The 20,590-nt window shown below is 46.2% G+C and overlaps 1 protein-coding gene across 4 annotated transcripts in view; it reads right to left on the bottom strand.

Annotated features, from left to right (window-relative positions):
• Positions 1-12,856, bottom strand: part of MYLK3 (myosin light chain kinase 3) — a 39,931-nt gene extending 27,075 nt beyond the window's left edge. For 2 of the 4 annotated variants that reach the window (XM_010982632.3, XM_064489196.1), the window contains exon 1: positions 1,673-2,381. In XM_010982632.3, the coding sequence (XP_010980934.3) occupies positions 1,673-2,149 (477 nt within the window). In that variant the 5' untranslated portion in view covers positions 2,150-2,381. Of the gene's footprint in view, positions 1-1,672; positions 2,382-7,665; positions 7,717-12,647 lie in introns of those variants that run through there. The other 2 variants (XM_031458523.2, XM_064489197.1) reach the window with 2 other exon arrangements.
• Between the last annotated feature and the right edge of the window lie 7,734 nt (positions 12,857-20,590).

Raw genomic sequence — 20,590 nt, 5'->3', positions numbered from 1 at the left:
TATCATTCTACTTTTAGTTTGAAGTTTTTCATAACAAAAAGGTTTTTTTTTAATTTTGTGAATTAAAAAAAGCACGAGATTTAAGAGGCATATAATCAGTTGCCTTATTGGGGTCTTAACTCAAATAAACAAATTGTAAAAATAAATAAGTAAGGCATAAGCTGATCAGGGACATTTGAACACTGCCTGGTAATATCAAGTTATTTACCTTTTAGATATGATAACAGTATCAGGTTAATGTTTTTTTTAAGAGCCCTTATATTTTAGATAATTGATTAACAAATTAAGACACATCCTCAAAAACAGAACTCTCTGCAACTTTAAGAACAAGAACGAGGAAGTTTTCTAGCCCTAAATATGAAACTATGCTAACTATATTAAAAATTACAGTTAAAAAAATCAAGCCCACTACAATATGAATAATATCTGAGTTAAAACAAAACAAAGAGGGTGGCGTGTAGACCAGTACGCTTATAGATAAACAGACTGTATCTGGAAGGCTTCACGGGAAACTGCCTCCTGTGGTTGCTGGGGGGAGGTTGTCCTGGGGGTTGGGGGGTGGAGGAGGAGGGAGAATGCTTTTCACCATGTGCGATGTTAGATTTATTTTCTTTCAAGCTGTGGTTGGCTATCAGTGTCTAGAGCAGAAGGCCACATCTCCCCTGCAGACCTGGCTCACAGGGGAGGGTGGGCTGCAGAAAGCTGGGAACTGGGTGGAAGGGGCCAGCCCTGGGGAAGCTGCGGGGGGGGGTGGGTTCTCAGAGTGAGTTCTGGCCTGGCTGGGGCGGGAGAGAAGGCAAGCTCCGGCAGCCTTGCTCCTGGGCCTCAGTAGCTGACACAGAGTTAAGCGCAGAATCTGTGGACCCTAGCTTCTCTCTTACCAGGGGGGTGACTGCAGAGATCTGAAAGGGGGGGCTCCAGGCCACATGAGTGTTGCTAGGTGGCTGACCCTCAGCTGTTCCCAAACAGTGTGGCCTCTACACACCACACACACACACACACACACACACACGCACACACACACAGACACCCCCATGTCAGCCAAGCTTCCATTAGCCAGTGGGTTTGGTTATGCAACATTTGGGAACAGGCACTCCCAGAAATGCCACACTCCACCCCCAGGCTCCGGCTCCTGCCTGGCCGGTGTCCCCCACGGGTCACTGTCAACACTCATCTCCCCACAGGCAGCTGCACACTCCGCCCACTCTGGGACAAAGCACAAGGTTGGGGACAGGAAGGGAGGGGGGTCGGGTTTCTGACAGGGGCTCTGTCAGGGTAGACAGACCACTGCCCGCTTCTCCCCCACCCCAGGTGTAGAGGAACAGAAAGGAGACGAGAGGGCTTGGGATGTCAGAGTAACAGCCCTCGTCTCCCTAATGGCTCATCTTTCCCCTTTCTCTTTCTCAGTGCACTGCACTGCCCAGGCCCACAGTCCTCACCAGGGCACTGCCTCTCCCTTTCCCTAGGAGAAATCTACCTATCCTGTCATTTCTGGAAGTCCACCTACAGCCTTTAAGTTTCCACCTCTCCTTTTTCCTGTCAACAGGTCACACAGGAGGCACAAGAGGGGACAACAGCCCTGCAGCTCTCCTAGGACTAGCTTCCTGATGGGTCTCCCCACCAGCGCCCCTGAGCCTCCCTTCCAGCCAGGGGCAGGGAGGCAGGAACCAACCTCCGCAGGGCTGTCGACCAGGCTTCCCTTCCTCCAGGGGACACTCCCGTGCATGAGGAAATCCACCACCTTTGAGTTCTGGAACACGGCCCCCACCAAAGCTATGGCCTTGTCCACAGCCACCACCATCCGGAAGAGGGCTTCGAGCCGGGCACCGTGCTGGGCACCCTCCTGCCGCACCGCCCTCACCAGCTCCAGGACCTCTGGCCACCCGGCCTGCGCGTCAGCTGAGGGAGAGGAGTCGGCCCCAGCCGGGCCCATAACCCGGGAGGCCTCCAGCCGATGCAGGCCCTGCTCCAGGTGGCCCATGCCTTGGCACACACACTGCAGTTTCTCCGTGACATCTTCTTGGAAATGTAAGAGCTGGTCAACCTTCTCATTCAGCACGTTAAGCTTTCTGTCCATGGTGGTTAAGCAGGCTTTGCCCAACCCTGGCAGCCCTTGGGCCCCCAAACTCTCCTTGGGGGCTCCTGACATCCTGATGAAGGCTCGCAGGGGTGAGGAAGTGGAAGAGCCACAGACCTCTGGTTTTCACTTGGGCAGAGGCATCTGGAAGTTCATTGTTCTCTAGCTAAGGATCGCCTGGGCTGCTCAGGGAGCCCACAGGACCAGGCTCTCTCCGAGCCGCTGCCTTTGCTTATCTCCCACTCTGCCGTGGCCCGAGTGACAGGCTGGGCTTGGCCCAGGCCCTTCTCCTTGGGGGCCCTTTGACATCATGGTAGCATTTAACATTCCTCTCTGAGAGGCTGCTGATGGGCAAATATTCTAAGAATCTGCCCAGGGCAGGCAGGAGTTCGGGTAGCTGAAACTAAAGGTTAGAAGAAAAGGGATCCTTTTAGGTCACGGACCTGAAAGCTGGACTCTACAAGGGGGCCTCAGGGATCCCAGGGCAGAGTAAGACCTTTAGAGGCCCAAAGCACTCAGGAGCAGCCAGGGTCCCACCCAGCACACACCCATCTAATTCACAATAAGACGCAAGACCAAAGCAGAAAGAAACATGAGGCTATTCAGCAGCGTCCTGATTTTTGCCATGATGAAAAATTTGATGCTTCTGCAAGTTAAAAACAAAATGTTGATGCTCCTACTTTGCTGATGCCCCAAACGTGTTCAGGCTGCCTGTGGGGTGAGTCTGTAGGTTCCTCCCCACACAGGGCCCCCAGTCTCTAATCACTGGTACCTAAAAATAGAGGTGAGGGGCAATGGTCTCAGCTCCTCCCCAAGTGTCATCCCACAGGTCGTGTTCCTGGCAGAGCCCTCTGGGGAACATTTGCCTGCGACCCCCTGCTCCCTCAAGGATGACTGCGCAGGTATCAGGGACCCAGTCTCTAAACTGAAACAGACGCGGTGGGGCCCTAGAGAGCAAGGGAGCCTGTGTTTCCTGTGGTTTCCAAATGTTTTAGCCCCAGAAACCCTTGGTCCCAATGAAACTTTCACTGAAGTAGCAATAAATACAACAGACAAAAGGACACACTGAAGCTGACACCAAGGTGGGGTGCGAGGGGGCACCCGGAGCCTCAGCTGCCCAGAGCAGTCCCCTGACCCACCTGCACCCGGGGCCCTCACAGAGAGAAAGCAAGGCCAGACAGGGACTCTGCCCAGGGTCACCCCAGCATGCAGCCTCCCGGGGCTAGCTCAGCCGTGGTCAAGGCCAGCAGCAGGGAGGGGGCGTTAATGTCCCCCTAAGCTGCCTCCTTCTGAGTAAAAGCAATTATGAGGATAAACTTTGACCTGGAACTCTGCCATCTAAAGCACCTTGAGATCATTTTGCTATTTTAAGCTGCAGGTGAGCAGTAAACACGGTGTGCTGGCTCTGCAAGTGCAGCTTGACCTCAAGCCCCTCACTGCCCACCCTCTGTGGGGACAGCTGCCCTTAAGCAGCCCATGTAGAAATCCAGACCCATTTCTGGGAGCAGTCGGGGGTCATTGGCAGAATGGCCCAGAGGGTGCTCAAAAGAGCACTGGTCTGTTACATTAACTGTGATTTAAAACGCACAGATACTCTTCTCGGAAAAAGAAATTTGGGGCATACTGGACTCCTGTCCCTCGTGCGGACTCACAGTGTGCAGGATCTCATCCACCGCAAGAAGAAACCAGCATCTGACTAGGGAGTCACTTCCTGCTTTATACTTAATACTTCTCTAGGGAACTTGGGTTCCCTGGATCAAACTTTGGGAAGTAGCTGCCTAGAGAAATCTCCGGAAGTCTCACACCCAGACCATATCTGGCCTAAAGAAGGTGCTGATAATCTTTGTGAAATGAAGTCCCCACCAGTCTGAAGAGACAGATGCCGTCTCTGGGAGGGAGTTCCACCAACATGGAGCACAAGCTGCTTCAGTGTGACCGCTGCTATAGAGATTGTCAGGGCAACCTGCATCCAGGCAAGTCCTGGGCTAATAAAGCCTGGAAAGATATCTTGAAAGTCCAGATGAACACAAAGGACATAAATAAATGTCCCAGACACATATTTACAATCAAAAGCTAATTATTTAAATTACAAAAGGATTTGCCCCAGGTCTCCCTTAAGCAGCAAGTGATGGCAGGGCAGCTAGTTTATTCCAAATGTGGCTGCTGCATCATCCACTCTTCAGAACCACCTCGAAGCCCCTTGAGGCCAGAACAGTGCTCACCCGTTCTGGTGAGCTTGCCGTGCTCACCAACATGCCTGGCACGTGGATATTCAAAACAGCTGAACAGAAGCAATGAACTAAGGAGGCTCCAGCAGGAAGCAGGATGCTGGGCCGACCACTGGGAGAATTGTGGAAGGAGGGGGCCACAGCTAGGGTTTGCCAGGACAGATGAGTACAGGGAAGGAAGCCCTCTCGACTCCCAGAAGCAAGCTCTGGGAACCTCTGGGAGAAAGCTCAGAACATGCCAACAAGACAAGTCCTTAGGCCTCTTTGATGACAAGGAGCAGCCTAGAGGACCAGATCTGAACCCCTTTTATTTCTCGGCCTACAGGAGAAATGAGTTTATGAGCACATGGGTTCTCTGAGGGCTGATGCATGGCTTCTCTCCAACTCTCCCAGATTTACAAGACACAACAAGAGCCATGGGCAATTCTTTCTGGGCAATGGCGCTTCCCAGAGGATAGGGGAGGCATTCCACCCACCGAGTCAAGAGGATGCAGACCAGAGAAGACACAGCCCAAGTAGCAAATCCAATGATGTCTCATCTTTTCTGGGTGATGACGGGCAGGTGAGCCACTGCTAGAAAAACACAGGCTGACCTCTGTTTGCCGTAGGCTGGGGTCAGTGTCCACCAAACCTAAGACTCATCCCTCATCTTTCTGGTGACAGCCAGCTTTCCCTGAAGAAGCCCAGAGAGGCCTGTGGACCCGGAGACCCCAGGTGGAGGAAGAGGGGAGCAGCAATGAAGGCTGAGGGGCCCATCCAAAGCAGTGGTGCACCTCCTCCCCCACCCTCCCTGCAGAGCAGTGTTCTGCTCCTGGAGAAAGTCAATGGTCCACAATTCAAAAGTCCTATGTACGGGCTTTGGGGGGTCCTTTGGGAGTACCTCATCTGATCCTCAACAAAGCCAAGCAGATAACAAGCCTCAACCACCATCCAGGTTTCTGTGCCTTATTCTGAAATATGCACAGATAAAAAGGGATTACCAGGTACTCAAAGAAAGCCCGCAAGATGAAAAGGGGAGCCCAAAACAAACAGAAATCTAACTAGGGAGGAAATGGAGAAAACAAGAAACAGAAGAAAGTTTCAGAAAAGGCTCTCATTAGTGACCACAGAAAAGTGTGAAAGGCTGTTCCATTCATTAAAAAAGAAGAGTGTGTTATGGAAAAAGAACAAGCATAGAGTAAAAGAGAGGTCTTGGGATTACAAATATGAATGTTAAAATTTAAAAATCCAACAGAGGGATTAGAAAATAAGGTTAAGATAACATCCCAGAAAATGAAAGTGAAAGATGAAGATATGTACATTAGGAAAGGAAACATAGACAGTGGATCCAGCTGGTCCAACGTTTAATTAACTGGAGTTTCAGGAGGAGAAATGAAAGAAAGAGGGAAGGAATTTATCAAAGAAATACTACAGACATGCAATTTTAGAACAGAGGAATAAAGAGAAGATTATAAAATCTCCCTGAAATTTAAGAGGAAAGAAATCACATACCAAAGGACTGGAATCAGAATGACATCAGACTTATCCCAAACACAACGAGACGCAGCAAGACAGGTCGGATGTAAAATTCTAGATGAGAAAGCATTTTCCCTTATAATTTTGAAGACATTGCACCACTGCAAGAGGTTAGAATGAAGAGTTTTAAGACTTGCAAAGATGTAAAAAATTTATGCACCCTTTCTAAGGAAGCTGCTTTGAGGATAAAACCCAGCAAAACCAGTGACTAAACAGATGAAAAAAACAGAGCTCCAGGAAACAACGCTTCAGCCTAGACCCAAAGTTGAAGCAGGAGGATGGAAAGTCCCCAAAAAGGAGGACTTCAGAGGGGAAAAAAACAGTATACAGCATAATGTAATTAAAGACATGCAGTAAAATGTTAAGAGCTGGGGGCCTGGTGTCAAACTATCTGGATTTAACACCTGCCTTTGCCACTTAATAGGCAGGATTGTGGGCCAGTTTATTTAACCTCTCTGAGTCTGTACTTCCTGGACTGTAACAGTAGCAATGCGTACATTTTCATGGACTTGTCAGGAGGGTCACAAGAGAATGCTTGCAAGGCACCTGGACCAGAGTTTGGCACACAGTGAGCGCTCAAAACGTTAGCCGTCAGTATGATGTTAGAGATAGTGCAGAAGGGGAACAAAAGGAATCAGAGACGCCAAGAAAATCTGAATTCTTACAGGAAAGAATGAAATTAAAGTACATGATTGAATTTTCAGTGAATAATATTTATATATTATTATATACAGTATATAATATTATGCCCTAATAAAGTAAATACTTTTTAAAGTTAAAACTGTGATATTCATATTGCAAGAATTGGGGAGGAAAATGGGGAGAGCTAAGTCTTCATTTCTCATAAGAGGAATTCCATAGATAATACACACAATTGACGGGGAGAGAACTGGAGGCAAGTACCAGGAGGAACAGCCCAGAGACTTCAGAGTGTTTGCCGCTGGGGAGCAGGATGAGAAGCAGATTTTGCAGAGCTCAAGGGCTCAACATTTGGGGGGAGGCCAATGTGTGGGAGACTTCGTAGATTTGTAGACTTATAGCAGGTGTGACAGCACATGGCCGTGAAGGGTCTTGTTCTCATAAAATCAAATATGACCATTTTCTGAGATGGAGACCATGTACGGAGGAAAGGTGTACTTTCCTACTTTCACACCTAAGTGCTCCGATGGGCCAGCTGCACGCCTGGAACTTAACCTCTCTGCACATAGATTTCCTCATCTGTAAAGGGGACTCATAATGGTGCAATAACCGCAGGGCTGTTTGCATATTCGTGTAAGTAAAACACAGCCCCTGGTACCTGGTAAGTACATGAAAACAGCAGAGACTGGAAGCCACCACTCCTCACCCATGCGCATCACACCCTAGACGGTCAGTCAACAAGGACTGCAATGTACTCAGTCACCTCATGGTTGGGTGGGGGCAGGAGGAAGAGCGGGTGTCTTCCCCATCCTAAATCAGCTCCCCCAGCCACAGAGCCCAGCCCAGACCACCTCCTCTGCATGCACCCTGAGCTGATGTGCACTCAGAAGGTACAAGCATGTCTTCCACTAAGCTGAGCTCACTCCCAAAAGGGAACTAGAGATGAAACAGAACCACAGAAAGTCTCGCAGGGTTCAACACGGGCAACTTTGGGGTTATCTGCATCCCGGCCTTGCCTGCATTAGTCAGGAAAGGCCCGCGCTGACCGTCCCCAGCTATGCCCACCCACCGAAGCTTCCTGCTGACGGAGTTTCTTGGGCCAGGGGACCCAGGTCTGGGGAACAATTATCACCAAGACTCCCTTAGTCCCGTGATGCTAACAATTGCTCCTCAGGCTCCTACTTCAAAGCAGACCGGCCTGCTTACCGCAAATATCTGGGTGTAATCCGACGCCCGCGGCTGGCCTCTGGCGCTGGGACTGTGAAGTGCCGGAGTGGGGCCCAGAGTCCCCATCCCACTGCTGTGGCCGTGCCAACCCAGTGTTTGCTCTGCCTGGAGATGCCCGACCGCCCGGAGCACTGGGAACGAGGTGAGCTGGCCGGCCAGGATGGCTTCTCTAGAACTCAGGCCTCAGCGATAAGCCTGGCATTTCCGCTTATCTCTGAGCCTTCCCTGGGCCCCAGAGGCATCCAGAGGCTTCGCTTGGTTATCTGCTTTGCTGGGCCATATCTGCCTCCCCAGGGGCCTACTTCCTGCATCACTTAGCGGAGTGTCCAGTGTGAAACAAACACCGTGTGGTCCAAGGGGAGAGGAAAGAAGGGAGGGAGTCCCAGGACAGAGCTGACAGATTCTCAAACCCAGCATCCTGGAGCAGGGGCCCAGGAGATGAGCTGGGACTCCTTGCCCTCAGGAAGTCCTCCGGGACAGAGCAAAGCCCTGAGCAGCCCCAGAATTCTTATTCACTGGGGCTGCTGGCATCCTGGCTGGGAACCTGGTTACTGATCTCCAGGTGGAAGGGACCAGCTATTGCCTCTTCAAGTAAAACCACTCAGGAAGCAACAACTAAAGACTGGGGCATGCTGCAAAGAGGGAGACAACGGTGACCTGCGGCTTCAAACGAGTGAGATGCCAGCTCCAACTCAGCTCTTGCCCTCAGGGAGGCTCCCTGGACAGATCTTCCCAAGGAAGGAGGCCAAGCCCTCCACACACACTGGCACTTGTCCACAGACAGACAGATACACACACCTATCTCTCCAGGACCCCAACTCACCTGGCCTGGCTGACAGGAACCAGAGAAGGAGCTGCAGACTTTTGATATTAGCTTACTTTTCTGAACTTGACCATGGGCGGACCCTGTGCTAAGCACTTTAGGTGCAAATGTCTTATTTAAACCTTGCTATAAACCTCTAGGGTAGATGACTCTTTATCATCCCTGTTTTATAGAGGGAATTAATCTAGAGAACTTAAATGGCTTACCCAAGGCCACACAGCCAGAATTCTAACCCAGGTTGATCACTCAGGCCATTCTGCCACTTTTAGAGACAGGAAGGACCTCAGAGGCTATAAGGATCAACTCCCTCATTTTGTAGATGGAGAATCTGAGACCCAGAGAGAGGAAGGGACCTTCTGAAGGTCACATAGGAAGTCAGAGACAAAGACAGGACCAGATAGCAAAATGGTTGCCTTCAGAGTGGCCATGGAACTCTCCACCCTGCCCTGTGGGCTTGAGAAGGGTGTGTGTGTGTGTGTGTATGTGTGTGTGCATGAGTATATGCACAGTGAAACTGGCCTCTGCCCACAGGCTCAGCTCTGACAGTTGTCTGAGATGAGGAGGGGGCCACAGATCAGGGACCCCCCCAGATACTGCATTGGCTGCTTATTCTTTCATAGAAAAATGTCGACAGCTTGTCTCCTCTGGCTACCCAGAAAGATAGCCATAGTCCTGCCAGGATGAATCCAGGAACTGTGCTTGGGAATATAACCAAAGTCAAGTTGGCCTCTCTGAAGAAGCAGAGGGAAATTACAGCTGCATGGAAACCTGGCCTGGGCTTGGGGAAGTCCCCTGCTAGCTCTCAGGTGGCTGGCAGGTTTGCTCCCAGGACGTCACGTCTTCTGCAGTCAGCATTCCTACCCCTGGTTGAAGTCTTTTTAATTTGTCAATTCCTTTCCCGCACACCTAGTCCAAATTGTCCCCTGCCAAGCAAGGTCAGATGGAATCAGCCTGAAAATACCAGAGAGGAACATACAGCACCTCCAGGAGCCAAAGCCAGCCCTGCAGCTATTCAGTCATTCAACATTTCAGAGTAACGCTTATTAGGTAATAATTATAGCACTAGTATTTATCGAGCACTTCTATGTGTCAGGCAGTGTGCTATATCTTTACATAAATTACCTTTGCCCCTCACAAGAATTCTAAGAGGAAGAGACCATCATCCCCATTTCACAAACCAGTAAGCTGAGGCTTGGAATGCTGAAGCCATTTTCCAAAGTCAGTGCAAGACCGTATGAAAATGTAAGCAGCCAGACTCCTGAGTCTGCTTACAGCTGGAAGGAGTCTAACTGAAACATCTTGTCTAGAACCCGACTTTGTCTCTGGGGGGCTGCATTTGCCAACTGCCAATTCAGAAACACAATTACATTTGCAGGTTGGAACTAGGCCAGCCAGTTTCATGCCAACACCCTGTGTTGCCTGCCCTTGTCCCAGCCCACACGGGTACTGCGTCCCTGCCTGCAAAGTGCTTTGACACGTGCTCACGTGTACGGTCACCTGAGGTGGATGGATTGACTCCTATTTTACTCATGAAGAGATTGGGTCTCCCCAGGAGAGTCAGCACAGAGCTGGGCCTTGGCTCCAGGACCTGTGTTCGCTGCAGTAGGTAGGGTTTCTGACCACAGACACACACACACACATGCGCGTGCACAATCACAATCACTCTGGGACCTCCACTCACCTGGCCTGACTGACAGGAATCAGAGAAGGGGCTTTTGATATTAGCTCACTTTTCTGAGCCTGACCACAGGCAGACCTGCGCTAAGCGCTTTAGTTGCAGTGTCTTATTTAAGCCCCTTGATTGTGCTGAGTCTTATGAGCTCAGAGCTCTGTTTGTGGCAGGGGGACTCAGAAAGTCTGGATGGGAGCAAGGTTAACACACTGGAACATCAGACAAAGTGGGACAGTCACTAACTCCTGGGCACGAAGGATGTGGGCGGGATGGGGCAAAATTATATGATGCAGCAGTGTTTCCAGCCATCCTGTATCTGATAGAAAGAATTCCAGCTTCATCTGCCCAAATTCTCCCCCTCAATCCCTACCCTCTGAGGAGAGGCTGGTCTCAGGATTTTGGGTGTCAAATCTGTAGAATGGGTAGAACCTGTGGTCTGGAGGAGAGGATTTGGTGAGCTGGGTAGCAAAGCACCAAGAGTGGGGAAGGAAAGAGGGGAAGAGATAGGGAGCAGGGTCTGGGGTTGGGGAGCAGGAGACCTGCCCCATGATGCAAAAGAACAGGTGAGAAAAGCAAGGAGGGTTTGGAAACTGTGGATGCAGTATGTGAACGATCAGCAAAATGAGAAGCAGGAATGGCGTGGTGGCCTGCCTTCCACTTCCACAGCTCCACATCTTTGCAGCAGGTCAGTCACATGATGTCAGCTAACACATGTTAAGGGTGTAAGAGGGAAGTAAAGAAACTGGAAAAAATTTTGCCAAAGTGAGAGGACTTCTTGGAGGGAACAGGACTTGAACTGAGCCTTAAAGGATGGTGAGATTCGGGAGGCCAAGGAAAGGGCAGTTTGAGTGAGGAGTTTGAGTGAGGGTGCCCTCATGAACAAAGCTCCAGGTGGAGCTGGCAGGACTGGCCTCCAGCCAGGAGGCGTCAATGGAGGCCCAAATCATTCAGCCGGCAGGACCCTTAAGAAAGTGGACCTGGAAAATCAGGAAGAGACATTTAGACTCGAAGCAGCAAGATACAGAGACAATAATCCTATGGAATGTGGGAAATAACATGATAAAATTAGTACCTAAGAATGGATGGAATGATTACCTAGGGGTAGGGGATTGACGCAGAGGGAACACAAAGCCACTTTTGGAATGTTGGAGATATTTTGTACCCTGGTTGGTGGTTACATTGGTACACTCATAATCCAGGTTGGCAGCATTGAATTCAATAGGCTGGAAGATTTGTGCATTGCGCTGCATGTAAACCATGCCTTAATCAAGTTCTGTTAGTATGAAAAAAGGGCGAAGGGGAATGGATGGACTTGACAGCAGGGTGCAAATGGATTGGGAGGGAAGGGGATCATCATCCCCACAGAAGCTCAAATCAGCAAGTGTTTACCAGTTCTGGGATGTATGCTGTTGTCAAAACACAGGAGCACTAAGGAAGTGGAGTGACATTCGAGAGAAGCCTTTGAAAGTTCCTTTGCAAGTGCGACTGAGGTTCCAAGGCCCTCATTCCACCACCCTGCAAGCCTGCCACAGAAGCAGGACCCCTTCCCTCTGTGGGCCAGGCTCTGAGTATCTGTGATGTTCCTCCCAGATCCAAGAGGTGAAGACCTACCCCAGAGCAAGTCGCAAACCAGCAGGTGCATACATTAGAATCCCACCTTCGTCTAATATACATATATACTAGTAACGGCTAATTCTGCATGAGAGAATTGCAAATGATCTATATTTTCTGTATTTCATTTATATAATTATTCTAATTTTAAGTGTGTTATTTGTGTTATTAAACAAGTTTGTTTTTCTATAATAGTCACCATTCACCTGGAGCCACAGGAATTATTCTAGACAGACAATATACACCAGAGAGAGGTTTAATTAACCAAGAACAGAGAGAGACTCCCTCAGGCACCCAGCTGACAGAAAACAACATTTAACAACCTTATAGGGAGGTCTGAGGCCAACTGCTTAGCCTTAAATGAACAGAACACACGTATATGTAACTCAGAGGACTCCTCAGATAGTAAACCCCCGGGGGACAGAGCAACAATTCCTTTTTGCACTTTGCTTTTTAAATAGATTTTTGCCCCTTTCAACTTGGGAACAAATTTCAAGACTCCATGTGCAACTCATAAACTACGAGGTAGAATTAATTTGGGAGTATTTTAGAGCAAAGTTGGCAAATATTTGGGAACAATCAGCACCTATGGCATTCTCAAATGATTTTAAGCACTCATAAGGATTACTAATCACAGCAATGTTTGAAAACAGTTCTGAAGTCTGAATTATACATGCAGTTCCCCTAAACCTGTACAAAACCAAAGACAAATCCATGCACTTAAAATTGTTAGTTATTTATTACCATTTTTTTTTTAACCAGACGCTAAATAAATGTGTTTTCCAGAAGGTCTACACGTCCCTAATGCACGTGCTGAAAACAGCCACACGCAGTAAGTTTACCATCTGCACTTACATACCACCTTTCATCCATGGATCCTGAGTGGTCTGTCAGAAATGCTGTTTTCATAAGTCCCCAGTGAGATGCGTAAATATTGTTACCTCCATCTTATTCGCAGATAAACTTAAACACAGGGGCAGCTAAGTGGCTTGTCAACGGTTATAACCCAAGACAAAATCCATGCAAACCACTCTCTGGTCTCCCTTCCTCCCTTCCTCCCTTCCTCTGCTGACCGTGCCTTTGAGCTTTCTCGGCCTCGGTTTAAATCATGCACACAGGCCATTGTTTCCCTGGTGATGGAGGTGGCATTCTATTTCCTGCCCTGAATCTGGCCTGGGGCCCTGGCTGCACCGCATTTAGCCACAAGTGCATCAGCCATGCGTGAGTGGGGACAGCTTGGCTCCTTGGAAACCTAAGTGGCGTGTGTCAGCTGGCACCAGCCTGCTGAGAGCCACTCCAGGCCACGCTGCTAACTCCCCCATTACTAGCCCAGAGCGACCCATAACGAAGGCAGTGACGTCTCTCCGAGAGCCGGGTGAACAAATGGAACAGTTCAAAGGCACACTCTCTTGCTCGGCTCCAGTCCAGCCCTCGGGCAGAAATAATCCTTACCTGCCTGGGACCCAGGCCCCCAGACCCGTCCAGCCCTCCCTCTGCTCATTTCTATGGACAATAGAGCAAAGTGTGATGGTCACTGATTACATTCCTGATAGGCAACTGAATTTGCACTTCCAGTTTCCATTTGCAGTGTTTATTTTTATGGTTCATTAATGAATGTATCCTGGAATGGCCGTTCAGAATCACCTCCAGGAAAAAAAAGAAAGTTGCTGGGGCACCCACCAGGTAATAAGAGTTACCACTAAAAAGTGTTTCTCTGATGGCTGCAGTCACTTTTTGGAACTGGAGGTGGAGATTCTGTGTGTGTGTGAACTCTCTGCCATTTCAAGAAATGCTGTACACTGTCATTTTTAATTAATTTCAATTTTTTGCTTCTAAAAGGCCTTGCTATCCTTACTGGGTGATCATGTGCATAATGTGAACTAGAGGCGGGGTTAGCTGCCCTCCCTTCCCACGTGCTCCCAAAGCACCCGATCCGGACTTCTGTCGGACCCTGTGAGTAATAATTATCTCTGTCCAGCATTCCCCTTGTGCCAGGCACCCTGCCTTTCATTTACATTCACTTTTTTTTAAGGGGGGATGTAGTTAGGTTTATTTATTTTATTTATTTTTAAGGGAGGTAGTGGGGATTGAGCCTAGGACCTTGTGTATGCTATGTGCTCTACCACTTGAGCTATACCCTCCCCACTTATATTCACTTTTTAAAAACTCTAGGTATTACCATTAATATCCTCCTTTTACCCATAAGGAAACTGGCCTAGAGAGGTCACAGAGTCACTATATTTCGTTTCCTATGATTGCCGTAATACTACCACAAACTTAGTAGCTTAAAACAGCAGAAATCTATTATCTCACAGTTCTGGAGACCAGAGTCTGAAACCAGTATCACTAGGCCAAACCACAGTGTCAGTCAGGCTGTGCTTTCTCCCGAGGCTCCAGGGGAAATCGTTCCTTACCTTTTCCAGTTTTGGGTAGCAGCTGGCATTTCTTGGTCTGTGGCTTCATCATTGCAGCCTCTGCCCCCACGATCACACTGCCTTACCAACTCTTCTGTGTGTGTGTCAGATCTCTTTCCTCCCTTTTATGATGACATATGTGACTGTATTTAGGGCCCACCTGGAAGATCCAAGATAAGCTTAATCACATTTGCAAAGTCCTTTTCTGCCATGTAATGAAACATTCATGGGTTCCACGGATGAGGATGTAAGTATCTTTTGGGGGGCCATCATCTGGCCTCCCACATCACTCATCTAGTGGGTAGTGCCTCCAGTCCTCTCTTCTCCTGCACTCATGAGGGTTCCCTGGCTGAGTGGTGAATATGTAGCACACAGGTTCAGAGCTCAAGCTTTGGTGCCAGGCAGACCCAGGTTGGAGCCCAGCTCTACTTCTCACTTAAGCAAGTACCTTAACCGCTCTAAGCCTAATGTGTGGGATTACTTTGAGGATTAAATGAGGTAGTGGATGTGAAACTCATACAACAGTGCCCAAACTTAGTTTAGTGCGATGCGAATGGTGGCTGCTGCCCTTGTTGCTAAAAGCAGAGTGTATGCTGGAGTTCTGATCTGACCTTATAGAAGGGAGGCCAGTGATGCCAGGCTTCTACAGATGAAGAAATGTGAAAACAGGGGTGGCTGGGGGGTGGGGGTCATTCTGCCACAGAGCCAAGGGAAGTCAGTGCTAACCAAGCTTAGTAGAACTCTCAAAACCTTTTGGTATGGAATGATAACAAAGGCCTGCCAGAACCGGCCGTGCAGAAGGATTTCTGCTCTTCAGAAGTAGAGGCTGTGACCTTTCTCCAGGGCAGGTGTGGATCTGGATGCCCAAAATATATTCCCAAAATATATTTTTTTGTCAACAGATGTTCCTATACATTGTTATAAGTATGGATCATCTGGAAATTAACACTCTGATGGTTCTTTTGAGATTAAATTTACTCCAGTTTCAAGACCTATAGCAAAAAGAATGACCAATAAATCAGAAGCTTAGAGTATGGAGAATAAACTAAGAAAAATAGGCAGGAAAAGAACAGTAGACAAAAAACAAGGACTTTTAAACCTGGGCATTTATTAATATGTTTGAGAAATGACATACAAGCTGGTTTGCCTCCTTAACTCTTAGCAAAATAAACGTGATTTGATTCTGTTCCATTCATTAGCTGGGATAGGACAGCATGAACTTTAATAAAGAGGTTTTAGCACTGCACTTCTAAATATTATCATATATTATGATCTGTTCAACTTGCTATAGTTCACCCAACTGGGTTTTTCAGTTTAATCCACTGGGATTCTTTACAGATACGACAAGGATTTCTCAGTTTGGGTGGAAATCATGCTACAGGTCAGTGAAACAGCAAAGTAATAGATTTTGCCTTTTTGAAAAAGAAAAACTGCAAATTACTTACATGTCAACCAGTAGGGAAAAGAATGATAGCTCTACACCTACTACCATGAAAAACTGTCCAAGGCCACGGCCAAGTTAAAATTCACAAAACAACATATGAAACTTGATCCTATCTAAATAAAAAAGATAAACAAACTGATAACCAGACAGACACAGATATATAAATACATTCGCAGTAGTCGAGGATATATACCCAATTATTAACAGCAGTTACTTCCCAGGAAAAGAGCAGTAATAGCATGAGGAGAACTAGCAGGGAAAAGCCAATTTCTTTTTATAGTCTACATGCTTTTGTAGTCGCACTTTAAAGAGAAGCATGTTTTTGTATATTACTTGTATACTCTTTTAAATAGTAAGAAATAAATTATTTAATTAATGGAAACATTACATTAGTTCACAGATCTTTTGCTAGAAATAATACTTGCAAGACAACAAACAATAAATGTATGTTGTTGTTTTTTAACTTTTATGAACCAGACATGCTCACGCTGCCTTGACTCTTTGTATTAAAGGAACAGAAGTGCAAAAGGGAGCGAGGGAGGGTATAGCTCAGTGGTAGAGTGAATGCTTAGCATGTGCGAGGTCCTGGGTTCAATCCCAGAAACTACATCAAAAAAAAATTTTTTTTAATACACAAAGAAATAAACCTAATTACCTACTCCCAGGGGATAAAAATGAATAAACCCATACCCAAATGGGAACAGAGTAAGGGGGTGTCACTTGAGGATGAGATAGTCAGCATGTATCTGGAAGCCAGAAAGTTGATGGGACAGGGTTAACAGATAAAGAAGGCCTTAGACAGCCGGCCCCAGACAAGCTACGAGGGCTGCAGGGGAGGGCTGCCAGTCAGCCTGGGGAACCAGGCAAGCTCTGACGGTGGATCAAGTGTACCCACCTGCTTTTCTCTACCACCTGCTTCCACTCTCCAGTCCCAGTCTTTCCCTCATACACACACCCAGCAAGTACAGGCAGCTGGCATTTATCCTCAGGCAAAAGTAAACAAACAAGTCCCTGACAGTTCTTTTAAAGAAATTAAACAATCCGTATTGCAGCATCCAGCGTTTTTAGTCAAAAGCTTATTCTGGCCAGCAGGTGGGCTCAGCCTAAAAATGAGTTCCCACTCAACTCCCCTAACTCCTCACATCCAGAGTACCCACTCAGAATTCTCACTGGGGAGATGTCACCCCTTTTACGTGGAACTTTCTTAAATATGACCAGACAAGCAGCAAAGATCCTGAAGATATTAGCAGATCCAGCAGCTTGAGAAGGAAAGACCAAGATAGAGAAACGTGAAAAACAAATTCTGGTGGAAACAACGACAATCAGGCAATAGAAGAAAACTTGAGTCAGAGAGATTTAAGTAGATTTTATAAAACCAGAGGAGGTTGATTTGAAAAAAGAATAATCAGAGAAGCAACTAGAAATTTAAAATATGATAGCTGAAATAAAATGTTTACAAATCATAAGGTTAAATAGAGGAAATCCCCTAGAGCATAGAATAAAAAGAAAAAATGTGAAAGAACAGATAAAATCCCAAAGTACAATGCTCACTAACTGAGGGTTTCAGGAGAATAGACTAGAGAAAAGGCTGGAAGTGGGAGGGGAGGGATGAGTGAATATCAGCCATTTCCCCATCTTTGCATTACTCATTCCCAGGGGAGCTCCAATGGGAGCCTCCTGGACTTACCATCCCATCATGAATGGGGGATAGTATACCAGGAAGGGGAGTTAAGGGTGGCCAGAAAATGACAAATGACTACCATTTTCTTAATGTGGCCTGATAACTCCAAGGAAGCAAGGACCATAGCCTCTGTTCATGTGTGCACTTGCATTCTAGGAGAGAAAAGCTAAAATCAGGGCAGGGTGAGCAGAGCCCTTCAGATCATCACTAATGACCTACATTCAGGCTAACATCAGTTCACCCTCCTTGGATCTGGTTGTTGAATTACTTACAATTGTACCCGATTCTCCAGGATTCAGTTCATGTTTCTCCATCTTGTTTACAAGAACATCATAACTTTTTCCAGTGCTTTAGTCTACAGTGTAGAAAGCACCTCTTGGATGTGTACCAGGCTAGTAAACATTCTGCCTTTTCCAGGAATGACCCTGACACGGTCTACATCAGTAGACTCTCAGCAGCCATGTCTGTACTGTGGGATTCTAGTCCCCACTCAACTGGTCATGACTGACTGAGCCAAGAGTAGATTTCTGATCAATCTGAAGCAACTAGTTTTTCTATTCCAGAAAGTTGATATTAGTTTAGTAAGAGAGATTCTAAGGATAGTCTTTAGGACTCAGCCTTAAGAAAGGGCCATGAACTCCCATAAATTGAAAACACAGGGTAAAAAAAAATTTTTTTAAGCCACAAGGGAGGAAGTATAAGACAAAAGTTACAAAAGTATATTTCTAAAGAACCAAGAACTATAGTGTAGGCAAATGTAGATTAACTGGAGACTTTCATATCGTAAATGAATAAGTTACATAGTTTCCCCTAACAGTTACATAGTTTCTATTTGGAGTGACAAAGATGTCTTGGAAATAGATGATGATAATGGTTGCCATTGTTAATGTAATAAATGCCACTGAATTGTACCCTTAAAAATGGCAAATTTTGCTCTGCATATTTTATCATAATTTCTTAAAATAACATAACATACCAAAAACAACCAAAAGGTACACTTTAACTAGGTGAATTGTATGGTATGTGAATTGTATCTCATAAAAGTGTTGAAAAAAATATTGGTACCTTTGTATCCCCCTGGAAGTTCTTTTCATTTCCCAGATTGAGGACTACTGCCATGGAGAACACTGCCACCAAATAGATGCCCTAAACACTCAGGTTAGAGATGCAGCATCATACAAGCACCATTTTGCAAAAGTATATTGGAGAGTAACAATTTTGTCCATTGCTCAAAGATCACAACTACAATAATGAGTATCCTAACATATGAAGCAAACACTTGAGAATGAAAAACATGTGAGTTACATAATAGAGGTTCTAGGCTGAGCCAGAATAAGTATTTTTTGCCACAGTCAAATAATTAGTTCCTTGGTGAAGAAAAATTGGAAATTGATTCCTGAATCTGCTATGTTATCCTATAGCTGCATTTATCCATGCATATGAGTCTAGTTAGCTCAACAACACCTTCCACTACCTTCGTAAAGTTCCAAAGAAAGGAACCTTTGAGACGTGGGAAGAACTCTAAGACATACTGTAGGCAATGGCAGTGTGCTTTTACTTGAATTAAAAAGCTGTGAGTTTCCAATTCCAAAGATGCAGAGTAAGTAACATATCTGTCTCTTCCACTAAATGCAACTTTAAATCCTAGACAGAATGCACGAAGCCATGTACCCAAGGATTCTGAAATGTAAATGGTAGTAACTGAACTGGGAAAGCTTTCGAATTCTAAATTCTACAGAACTGGTGAAAACTTTATAGTTCTTTTTCCTACGTTATCATCTGGCCTGGACCCAAAAGCAGTTTGAAACACAGAAGTGGCACCAAGAGCACACAAAAGGAGAAAACATATGACCTCCCTTTCTGAACTGAAGAGTGACAAAGGCGACTCCTAAAGACGAAAGAGAGTAGGTTATGTCTCTCTCTCTTTTTTCACCTTCTTTGATTTTCTCCCTTCTCTACCATCCAAGCTGCCAGTTAATACCACAGCAGCCTGGAAAGGCACCTAAACTCCAGAGAGTTCAGAGTAAGCAGACCCCTTCCCTCTGACCAGAATATGATCACAAGAACAGAGGCAAATCCCCGTTGCTTTTCTTCTCTCTCTGACTTGTCACCTCTTAGCCACATGCGCAGTCACAGAAAGTCTGCAGCAGGGAGGAGAAACTAAAGCGCCAGCTTTCTGGATGAAGGATTGGGAAGGGAGGCCCTAGGAAACCAAAAAGTGTCAAGGAAATTGTGAAAAGCAGGAAAATGAAGACACTTATGTCATGAAGTCCGAATTACTGGGCTCACCTCTGAGCTGCAGATGCATGGATCAGACCATAAATAACACAGCACAAGTTATGAGAAATGAGCTGTAGGGTAGAGTACGGCCCAGATCCCAGATTTGCCACTGGGTAGTACACATGCAGGGCTGATCCAAATAGCACTGCAAACACTTAGAAACTAAACTGGTACTAGAGCCACAGCTCACAGAGACACCAGAGTGTGCAGCCTGAACCTAACCTGACTGACTGCCTACTAAAACAACCAAAATCAACAGTACCCTTAGTTATCCAGAGATTCAAACGCAATGTTCAAAATGTCAAGGATGAAATCCAAAATTATTTGGCATACAAAGAACTGAAATAAATCTCGACTCAACAATCAACAGAAACCAATCATGACATGACACAAATGTTAGAGTAACCAGAGAAATATGTTAAAGCAGCTATTATAACCACACGCTAAGGATGAATACTTTTGGAAGCAAATGGAAAGAAATTTTCAGGAAGGAAATAGAAGACAAAAAAAAAAAATCAAGTTGCCATTTTAGAAATAAAAAATACAAAAATAAATATAAGAAATTCATTGGATGGACTCTGCAGACTAGAGATAAAAGAGGAGTCAGTGAGCTTGTGAACTTGAAATATATCAATAGAAATTATCCAATCTGAGCAGAGAAAAAAATCTGAAAAATGAACAGAATCTCTGAGATCTGTGAGACAATACAAAAAGTTTAACATTTGTATCATTGGAGTCTTAGGAGAAGTGAAAGGAGGTGGAATAGAAAAAATATTTGAATAGTTGAAAATTTTGTACATATTTGGTGAAAGATGTACTTACACATTCAAGAAGCTCAGCAAAGCCCAATTTGGATAAATTCAAAAAAATCCACACCCACACACATTATAATCAAACTGATAAAGAGAAGGACAAAGCAAAGACTCCTGAAAGCAGCCAGAGAAGAAAACTTGTGAAATTCTCATCAGAAATCATGGAG

The sequence above is a fragment of the Camelus dromedarius genome, chromosome 9 (assembly GCF_036321535.1).
Source record: "Camelus dromedarius isolate mCamDro1 chromosome 9, mCamDro1.pat, whole genome shotgun sequence".
NCBI classification, from domain to species: domain Eukaryota; kingdom Metazoa; phylum Chordata; class Mammalia; order Artiodactyla; family Camelidae; genus Camelus; species Camelus dromedarius.
Note: the sequence above shows the minus strand (reverse complement) of the source record. Positions and strands in the feature narration are given on the sequence as shown.